At 53.3% G+C, this 10,234-nt stretch overlaps 2 protein-coding genes across 2 annotated transcripts; one reads left to right on the forward strand and one right to left on the reverse strand.

The window, feature by feature from the left end:
• The first annotated feature begins 303 nt into the window (after window positions 1-303).
• On the forward strand, window positions 304-7,032 carry CSUI_006197 (kinase domain protein). Its single transcript, XM_068066361.1, has 2 exons — window positions 304-3,386; window positions 4,320-7,032. Exons 1-2 carry the CDS (start codon window positions 1,055-1,057, stop codon window positions 5,759-5,761), a joined length of 3,774 nt encoding a protein of 1,257 aa, XP_067921662.1. The 5' UTR covers window positions 304-1,054; the 3' UTR covers window positions 5,762-7,032.
• Window positions 7,033-7,677: 645 nt separating this feature from the next.
• Window positions 7,678-9,987, reverse strand: CSUI_006198 (uncharacterized protein). The gene is made up of 2 exons (XM_068066362.1): window positions 9,044-9,987; window positions 7,678-8,198 (listed from the first exon to the last, which is right to left on the reverse strand). The coding sequence occupies exons 1-2, from the start codon at window positions 9,690-9,692 to the stop codon at window positions 8,164-8,166; spliced, it is 684 nt and encodes a 227-aa protein (XP_067921663.1). The 5' UTR covers window positions 9,693-9,987; the 3' UTR covers window positions 7,678-8,163.
• Window positions 9,988-10,234: the final 247 nt, after the last annotated feature.

A 10,234-nucleotide genomic window follows, 5' to 3' on the forward strand; every position in this document is an offset into this window, starting at 1 on the left:
GCTAGATGTTCGAGCGGCCAAGAGCAGTAGTCTTCACCAGTTGCTGTTTTAGTTCGGTACACACCACCAGGCACAAGCACCACACACACCATTCTTGCGTGCACGTTGCAACTCAAGATTCTCCAACGACTTGGAGCAGCTTCTAAATGCGGGCTATATGTAGAAGCAGAGGGATCGACGCAGGTGTGACTTCGCCTCGTCCAGATGCACATGCAGTTGGGAAGATTTTCCATCTGCATGTGACAGCGGGTGTCATTTTTCTCTGCGTACTCGATGTCCATGTGTACCGAACCTTTATCGGAAAGTTTCTGCACCCGGTTTTTTCGACTGTGAGAAGGCTCTCTTGCCAAGAGGGTTTGTAGGGGCGAAACTTTCCAGACTGTGTCTCTTCTTCGGGCTCTAGGGCACAATCCGGCATGCTTGCTGCCTTCAGGCCGTAGTCCACGGCCTTGCGCAGTTTTTCTCACGAGCATGCTGATCCACGCCTTGAAAATTCCTTGGAATCCAGCTGCCACACTACCTGTCGGCCATGGATTTTGCCGTGCTTTGTCTAGTCTCCCTCCTCTAGAAAAGAGCGTCCCGATGCGGCTTCACGATCGATCACGTCTGGAATGCCTGTCCTCCGCAACCCGCCTTCACAGCCAACGAATCTGTCTAACAGTTGTTTGCCTGTCGTGGATCTTGGCGAAACGATGGTGTAGGCTGGCGGTGTAGCAGCTTGGACCTTCTGTCATTTCTTTTGTCTCAGTATCTGACGATTCACGGTAGTGCACGTGCTCCCGGTTCGCCTGCCGGCAACCGCACAGCCGCAGCGGTAATCGTGGTGTGTATAGGTGGGATGAGGGCAGCGGCCTTTGTGGTGTATGCCACGGACTTCACGACGCTGGCGTGACCGCTCACTTTCTTGGCCGCGTTGTCATGAACGCAGAAGAATGGGCCAGTGCATTTGAATCTGCTTTGCCTTCTGCCACTCCACAACAATCTCCTTTGACGATGGAACTCGGTCGTCGGTGCTTCCCTGTGACGCCATCTGAGCTCCTGTATCTGCACCCGAATGCCACTACAAGGGCCACTGCCTTTCACGACGATCTTCGTCGACTATTTCAGACTCCCGTCGGATCTTCGTTCTGCACAAGAGTTCTGGGACGTTTCTGCAGAAAAGTGGCCCCGCTTTCGTTTGGATGGAGGTTCCCTGCGCCACCGTTTTGGAGGACGGGCTCTGTCTTCGCATGGGGCCGAACCATCCAAGTTCAATCTCTCCGGTTTCAGGGAGAAGGAGAGAAACGCCTTTCTTCAGACGGTGACAAATTCTACGGAACAGCCCCAGATTTTGCTTGACAAAATTCCAGGACATTCACATCAAGGCTTGCATCTTCAAATAGGTGACCAAGGAATCAGCAGCACAGAGAGTAAAAGGTTTCATTTCTACGTGAATCGCCCGTGGGTGTTCTTTCTGACTCACTTCCATGCGGACCACATTCGCGGGTTATGCAAGAACTGGCATGCGGGGTCCATTTTTTGTTCCGAAATCACTCGGAAGTTTTTGCTGCGTCGGTTTCCATCTCTTGGCAATGTCACTGTTCCTTTGCAGCTGAACCAAGTGTACACGTTCGTTTTTCACGCGGCTCGAGTAGAGGAGTGTGAGGGACAGCAGAAACGAAGAAGACTGGAGGGTAATTGTAGTGAAGAAAGCGCTGGAAGCCGACACCAGTTGTGCCGAGAGAACAACGGACAGGAGAGAAGGCATGGAAAGAAGGGCGCGAGCCCTCGCAACAAGGGAAGCATTGGCGAGAAGAGGGCGATGACAAAAGATGAAAATAGCTCCACGGAACAGTTGGAGACAGAAAGAGATGAGGACATAGACGGTGTTGCCGTGCGAGTCATGCTCCTGGACGCTCACCACTGTCCAGGATCTGTCATGCTGGTTTTACAGTCTGCAGCGTTTGGAGTGTATGTCCATACCGGAGACTTTGGCTGTAGCACCTCCGATGTGCTTGGGCGCATGACTCTGAGTGTTAAAAACGCAATCCAGAGACTGCGTGGCCCCGAGTCAAATGGGAGAAAGAGCTTTCCTTTCGAAGGCATCGAAAACTCCGTTACGGATTTTGAATCCAAGGAGGCAGGCGGCTCTCTCCCGTCGTTTTCGTGCGGTCGAGGAACGACGTCAGAAACACCAAATGAAAATTTGTTTCCTTCTTGTTCTTCGTCTCTCTCGCCGGGGAAAGTGAGTCGACCCAGCACGGCCGTGTTCCGTAACAGGACAAGTGAGGCAGACGAAAGGGCTTCTCCACATACTTTTTGTGAGCACGGTGATGCATGCCGTGTTGACCATCTGTTCCTGGATAATACATATCTCCATCCCGCGTACGAATTCTCGTCTTCGCCAGACAGTTTTTCTAAACTCTTGGAATGGATTAGAACTCTTCGTTCTCTTCTCTTACTGAGGAGGGGTCCACAGTCATTGCTGTGCAAGAGAGGGGGGCAGAGAGATACAGCGGCTCTCTCCCCTTCGCTCTGGGTCGTTGTCGGCGTGGACTCTGTGGGGAAAGAAGAACTCCTTGTTTCTCTTGCCTCTCACATGTCGACGCGAGTTGAAGTTCCCGTAACGCGCTACTCGACAGTCCAGATAGCTTTAGGTAGCGAAGTAGCTTCTCGCTACTTTAAGGCAGGCCTTCCGCTTGATCTTGAACGCGCGCTCCATTGTAAAAGCTCGCGGGCTGGCACTGCAGCAAACCCAGGGTCGCCAGATGACGCCTTACGAGGTTTCTGCTTGTCAGCGACTTGTTGTCCTTGTACGCCGTGCGCTTCAGTCAGCGCTGGCCAGTGTGTCTTTTGTGAGCCAGGCAGAGACAGGGGATGTGATGTAGCAGGGAAAGAAGAAAGGAGAGACGCCGAACAACAACCGGGCACCTGCCTGAGACGACAGCTGGGCAAGATCCAAGAGAAAGAGGAAGAACCACGGCAAAAAGGAGGACAGGATAGTAGCGCACAAGAAGATCAAGGGGATCAAGAGCTAGAGGAGGGCGAACTACAAGAGCGTTCACATGACGGACGAAATGGAGAAGGTGAAAGGGAAAGTCAGAGAGGGTGGGGAGAGGCGGAGATAGAAGAGAAAGCAGGAGAGAGACAAGAGAAGAGTTACCCGCCTCCTTATGGGTCCAGATCGGAAGGCAAACGACATCAATCAGAGCTTCGGATCTTTGCTGTCAGTCGTCACGCTCTCAGCCGATGCGTAAACTGTCTGTACAGGCAGGGCCAAACAGCATTCAGCGACTATTTCTATGAAAACGGAGCTAGGAAAAGTCGGGAAATTCCGGGGGAGAAAGAAGGCGCAGGAACGCAAGCCGCACTTCTATCTCGCCTCGTTGTAGGCGTTTTCTGCTCAGGTACACCGGCATACTATAGGTGTCCTTCTCTTCTCCGGTACTACTTTCCCCTCTCGACGACCGTGGTAGCACAGTTTTTTCTTGATATGTGTAGACGAGAATGTCGAGACCGGTCTTTCCTCTTCCCCAGAGCCATACGATGTGAGGATCTTCGACTTTCTGTTGAAAAGTACCGGAGTGGTTGGCTGTTCTTGGACGGGCATCTCTTGATATCATGATATACGCGGCGTGTACACCTTTTTCATAGAAATGCGTGGGCATCATAGCGTCCCACTACGGAGGTGCCTCTGGTGTGTCCTGCAACGCATTCCCACACTCGACAGGCATATCCACATCCTCGTCCACTCCTCGTCTCGCGAGTATAGCTAGTCTTTCTATATACTTGTTATATAATACAGAGGGGCTGCACGTACCATGCGTTCTGCTCTGGAGGCACGGCTCTGATCAGACCCGATGCTGCAGTGCGGCGCATTTTGACCGAAGTTCAGAGGCAGAATTCAGCGCTGCGTTTGGCCTGAATCGTGGGTATTGGAAGGGGCGAAAACGAGGAAGACTAGTATGCGGTTTAGCTGGCGTGGTGATCGGGGTGAAATGAAACGCGTGATGGTAGCACACGGTACTTTAGAAAATGACATTCGATTTACTCGGCTTTGTTGTACATTTTCTAGTGCGTGGATACCTGCAAGACACCAGGAGGTACCCTGGATATTCCGGAAGCTTGTGCATGTGCGAGTGCGCGTTGAGGAGAAGGAGTGCGGTAGCAACAGCGGGTGCAGTTTTTCCTTGCTCTCTTGAAGAGGAAGGTCAGCGGGGTACCTTTCACTTGGGGTTCACCTTAGAGTAGTTTAGCGGATACCTAGCCGTGAGGCGGGATTTCAAGATCGCATAGTTTGTTGGAGATGAAAGCAAGCTGATTGCCGCTTTTTTTCTCAGGCTGGTTAGCCCGCTCCGACTCCACTCAGACCGAAAGCGGTGCTTCGTGCTCTTCCTCGTCGTTTCCTTCGTCGCTCTCGGCGGCATTCGTGTCTGCCGATCAAAGGTCGCAGCTTCCTGTAGATCGGTCCGGTAGAAGATCGCAACCACTCTATTTCTCTCTCCTCTATTCATCTCACGCTGACTTCTTCCACCTGTGCCGGTTCACGCTCAGTCTGAGCCCGCGCGCTGTGTCACTCCTCTCGCCTGTGCCATGTCCGTACTACCGAAGCTCCCGAGCGGAACGAGAGGTCCCATCCAGTTCAGCGCAACGGGTAGAAAAGCCCGACCCTCACGTCTGCTCTGTTTTGCCCTCGGACGGCACTCCGTCGTCTACTTGTTCTCTCGGGCTGCTCAGAGACGTGGTCTTCCCCTCTTCTTTTGCTTGGTTTTCCTCCTCACCTAAAGATGATTTTTTACGCAGCCAAACAGTGGCGTCTGCTTTTGAGTACCTACAGCCGGGGTCCTCAGGCTTCTCGCGAGGTGCTGCGCCTGCAGTTTTGGCTTCGTCCTTCTCCGACCCCCGCGCTGCCCTTCTTTCTCCCGCCCGTCGTTCGTCTACGAATCGTGCCCCGTTCTCGGTTCCCCGCATGCTTTTCGAGTATGACGGCGACGAGGGTCTCGCGCTGTTTATGGAGGCTTGTGGCCTGTCCACAGTCGTGCTTGCAGCTGGGCGTACATGTCTGTTTTCTCGTAGAAGTCGGCTTCTTCTTACGGCCGGAAAAACCTCTCCAGAGAACGAAGCACACAGAGGCGACCCCCAATCTCGTCACCGGAAGGACTCTCAATCGCGACGCTCGGGTACCCAGCATGGCTGCCCGCGACACGGGCACCTGCTTCTAGCGGCACTGCGTGGAGCATGTCCGGTTACGGAGCTTCGCCGGAAAGCCCCAGAGGTTTCTCTAGAAGTGACCGCGCCAAATGACTCCGAAAGAATTTCGGAGGACGCTAACTTGTTTGGGTGTAGAGCTACAATTCAGGTTAGCTTCTCCGAGAAAGCTGAATCACAACAAATTGTCGAGGCAGCGTCTTGTCAAGATTGCTCTCCCCCTCTTGGCTACGGTTCCGAGCAATGGCAGCGTTTCGCGGGGAAGACAGCACCCACCTTACAGCTGAAAAACCCCTTTGGTGACGCATCCAGCACTGTGGAGAAAAGCCAGGAAAAGGAGGGGACGAAATGCGGACTTCAGATCCCACCTGAAGAAACTCCGACAACTTCGGGATCCGGCTCGACGAATGGGGACGTGGAGCTCCTTTCTGAAAGAAACTTCTTCGTGCAAAGCGAGGAGGCGAAACCAGCAGCAGGTAGCAGTGGGCCCTTGCTGCCCATTCTTTTAGATGCCCCGCGCATAGTCGTGAGAAGGGAGGGTGGCACCTCGGGGGGATTACGGAGGCGAAGATAGTGTCTGGGTGAGAAAACCCTACGGGCAAAGGACTACAGTGTTGTGCGAGAACATGCTGGTTTCCGCGGTAATGACCAAGACCCCTTCGGTGGATCTCCATTGACTGGCAATAGAGAGAGAGGCGGGAGAGAGACGCTGTCACCGCGGTTCACGCTGGTCTTTCACGTGTCTGTGACCTCGTCTAATATGTCCTTCACAAAGTACGATATTCAGTTTGCTTTTCTGAATGAAGTTTGGCAGCCGAGACTTCAGCTTTCCCTTCTCGTCCTCCGCCCACCGCGAGGGCCACCTCTTCTTCACTGTCTTTCTTGTCCCCTGCGGAGTTTTCAGCAGACAGGGAGGCATTGCCGCTGAAACTGTTTAGGGTATAGCTCTGGCCAGTTTCGGGGGGCAGGTTAAAAGACACTCCAGTTTTGTCTAAACCGGTGGCTCGGAAGGAGTGTTGGCTGTCTCTGCTTGACGTGTAGTGGGAATGACATTGTGTTGCCGACTATCTGTCGCGAAGCAGCAGTCTAGGCAAAGATCATTTCGGGGCTGGAAGGTACGGGGAGTCTTGCCAACTCCAACTAGGTCGAATTGGTCAGGCGAACTCGTCTGGGTCAGTGTGCATAGTTGGCTTTTAGGACCTCATTGTGCAGCTGGGACCTGGTCCCGTTATGGAGGGGTATAAAACGTTCTGAGCGGCCTAGTTGCGCGCCCGCGTAGTGATTGTTTCTGGTGGTGCTTACATGCGACACAAGCGCGAGCGGGGCCTGGCCGCCGACCGAGCTGAGATTTGACAGGGGCCGGTTCTTTGAGCGGCAAGCTTCTGTCGCACAGAGGGACAAAATACTTGTTTCTCGTGGTTCTCGAGTTCTTGAAGCCAACAATGTCCTCTCCAGCAGCGCAACGTTGTCGAGCTAGTAGTAAGGATGTAACGCACCGCCGTATGGGGTGCTAGTCGTGAAGGGTCGGTCGGCCCCTCTCACACTTTTTTCAAAAGCAGCTTCCAGTAGTTACGGTGACATAATTTGTCACCCTAACTACAAGGGCAACAAGTCATTTTCTCTGGCAAACTGATTGCTTCGTCCCAAGCCAAGCTGCTGTGTGTGAAGAAGCCTGAGGGAAGGGTTCTTCGTTTCTTTTTGCTGAGTCGCGGGTGAGTGCGCTAAAAAGCAGCAAGGATTTGAAGCCAGTGGTCACTGCAGTCCCCACTTTGTCTCTATAGGCATACGAGGGCATACAAGGACCGTATTGACAGTCTGACATGATTCTTGGCAAGCGAAGTGAAGTCAGAAGAAAATCTCCTCTGCACATGCTTTCTTGCGAATGCTGCTGCTATACATTCCGCAGAATCCCCCCTCTGCTCATAGCTTTAGGGACTTGAGACACGGAACACCAGCCCTGCACTCGAATGCTTAGCAGTGTCCCGATATAGCTTCACCTATAGCGAAACCTGGGCTCGCTGTGACGAGGCTATTGATTTAGTTCTATGAAACAGTACCGTTTCAGGCAGCAGCAGTCAGTACGAAACGTAGGCCTACTGTTACTGGTGGCAGTCCCGCGACTACCCGTCTGTGAGAAGCAAATTTCGGTTAGTACCGCGTGGGCTGCTCGCTACACTGGCGCCGGAGTGGAGTTACTTCGGCTAACGGACAAACACGTAGTCTCGCCGCTTCTCACCGGCTACGTCCTGGGGCTGAAGGGGAGTACTGCCGGCCAAAAGCAGCGTGCCTTGTCAGGAGCGGTGCCTTTATGAAAGGGGGTATACGCGGCACGAAAGACTTCGGCAGTGCTCTTGGTGCTGGTATGACGAGGACAGAGAACCGAAGAGCTGTCAGTGCTCACCACTCTCTGAGGAAATTCTACTCAGAACCAGGTGCCCGGGTGTGCGCACGCTGCTTTGTGTGGGAATGCAGAAGAGAAAGAATGTTACAAGACAATTTTATTCAGTCACAGTGAAGTCTTTGAAAAGGTCACTTGTATAGTTCCCCACGAAGCATAACAACACGCACAACCGGGTGCCCCCCCGACCGAGGCTCTTCAAGACTTTTGGAACTCCCGTTGAACAAGAGGTCTTTTTCAATGATGGCAACCAGAGGGCCCGGCGCTCTCGTGCGCACAGCTCCGTCGAGCCTTGTTGGCAAGCCCGGAATAGCTACATTACCGAAAAGCAGTACATCTGCATAACTCAGACGCCGTTTTGCCGTCCTCTTAGGCCCCATGTGGCCTCCTGTTCAGGTGTGTGCCTCTCATGCCATTTTCCTGAAACCACTTCCAGAAACTTCCCGCAAAGCATCAGCAGTGGCAGCTAGCATCCGGCACATCTCTAAACTGCGCTGACGTAGAAAGACTGCCCATGCAGCTCCTACTGCTCCACGCCGGCCGCGTCCTTGTTCCTATACTCCAGTTGTTCCCTGGGCCTACGAAAGTTCTTCGCGGAGGTCGGCGACACAATCTGAAGAGACCGGAACGTACACAACAGAGAAAACAATGCAGGGGGCCTCACTCAGACTAGGCGACTGCAACGAAAGTACGCTCTAATACGTTGCACACATGGTACTACGTCCTGCGAGCCATATAACTGACGAGGCTCTCGCTCAGTCAGCTTTATAACGTAACAGAAGTTTGTTCAGGCCTTCCCATGTAGTATGGAAGACCTCGTTTCCCACCACGGTTGGCCGCTAATGGCTTCGACTGTAACACAGCAGATCACGAATGCAACGATGAAGACTTTCTTCGCGCGAGGAAGACAAGTATGCCATACATTGAACGGGGCTCTAAAATGGGACATATAGTTTACTGTCGCTTTCACGCTTTCATACAGCGCCGTGCGTCGAATGCAAAGGGACAGCCGGAGGAATTTGTCAAAGAAACATTTGGTTCTATACTCAGTCACGTTACACTAATTCAGCAACTGGTGTTCCTGTAAACAGCTCTGGTTTACAGATTTAACAATCTACATGCGTAGCTCTGCGCACAGAAGCTGTGTTTTCCTCTGTCCTCGCTTTTCCGAGGGGGCCCCGAGGTAGGACAGTTTCGGGGCTGCCAGCCGTTCTCCCGTCTATCCTCGTCTTTCAAGTGTGTCGGTCTGCTAGTTGAACCGGGTGCACGAAGGGTTCTTTGGTCTCTTGCTGGGCGGTGGTACTGTTCTATACGGCGCAAGCTGAGCATTCAAATTTGCCAAGATCCCCCGAAGGCAAAGTTGTTCCTAGACGGAAGCAAGCGGCGTGGACAGGTGTCCTCGCTCACCGTGTCTCGGCCTAGGTGACCAGACACAACCAACAGCGTAGCTCTACTCACCGCGGATGTCGATACAGAGAGCGGCGTCCGCTGATCCGTTCCCTACGTGATTGGCGATGGCCAGGAGTCTGCCGAGTACTCCGTCTACGAACACTTCCCTCAACCTCTTCTCTTCACTGACGTCTAGTCCTCCGTCCTCGTTTGACCCAAGCCCCGTCGCGCCTGTCGCAAGGTGCGTCAAACAATTTCCCTCCGCATCTCTCTCCTTTGGTGGTCGCCCGTTCGTGTGTTCGTTTTCTGTGCCATCCCCTGGCCACCCAGCCTGTCCTTGTTGTCCTGCGGTTCCGTGGTCTTTGTCCCTGTCTCCCTTTTCCTCAAACAAATCACCTGGAGTCGAGTACATCTCGCTCTGATAGCCATAGCTACGTCGCAGCTTTTCCTCAGCCCACCGGAGGGCTAGCCTTGGACCCCACAAATCACGTGTCCTACCTCTCTCGTTACCTGATGCCTTCGACGGGACCATTGTGCCTTGTCGCACTCGATGAGAACAGTCTCGAGAACTTAAAGACAGCATCTCCTCACGAGCGAGAGGCTGATCACATGCCGATGCTGCGGAAGCGGAGAGGCCACGAGGGTGCTTTCTGTCAGTCGTTTTCGGCTGCCCGGGAAGCTCGTCCTCCAGAAATATCGAGAACGAGCACAGGACCATGCGAGGCAGCGAGGAAGGTAAAAAAGTCGGAACGTGCTTCAGAGTCCGACACGAGATCCGAAGAAGCCATGAGAGGAATGAAGGAGCACTAGCGGAAGAGCCGAGGAAAGAAAACACGAAGAGCAGTGCTGCAAAGGCGGACAAAGCGGACAGACTCCCACACACGGGAAACGATGTTGGCAGCGCAAAAGGCTTGTGAGTTTGCTGGTAGAAAGAAAAAGCCTCGAAAGCCTTTCCACAGCTACTATCAAACACAGACAAGCCACGGTCCTCGCAACACCAAACACATGGAAATTGAAACCTCTTAAAGAGACTCCCAGTAACCAATTAGCGCTGAGGTCACGACCGGTGGGCGACGAAGCAACAGTTCCGCTCAACAGGGGAACAAGCAACAATCACTCCTAAGGTCTATCTTGTTGCAGCATGAAAAGTAAATGGAGTAATTATGCTCGGTCGAAGGCCCGGCGGCGTAGACAGAATATCTGGATACATTCGAGGCAGGCGGCACGTCCTGGGAACCCCCGCTTGCCGAGGTTGCTTGA

This window comes from Cystoisospora suis (genome assembly GCF_002600585.1).
Source record: "Cystoisospora suis strain Wien I chromosome Unknown contig_3101, whole genome shotgun sequence".
NCBI classification, from domain to species: Eukaryota; Apicomplexa; class Conoidasida; order Eucoccidiorida; family Sarcocystidae; genus Cystoisospora; species Cystoisospora suis.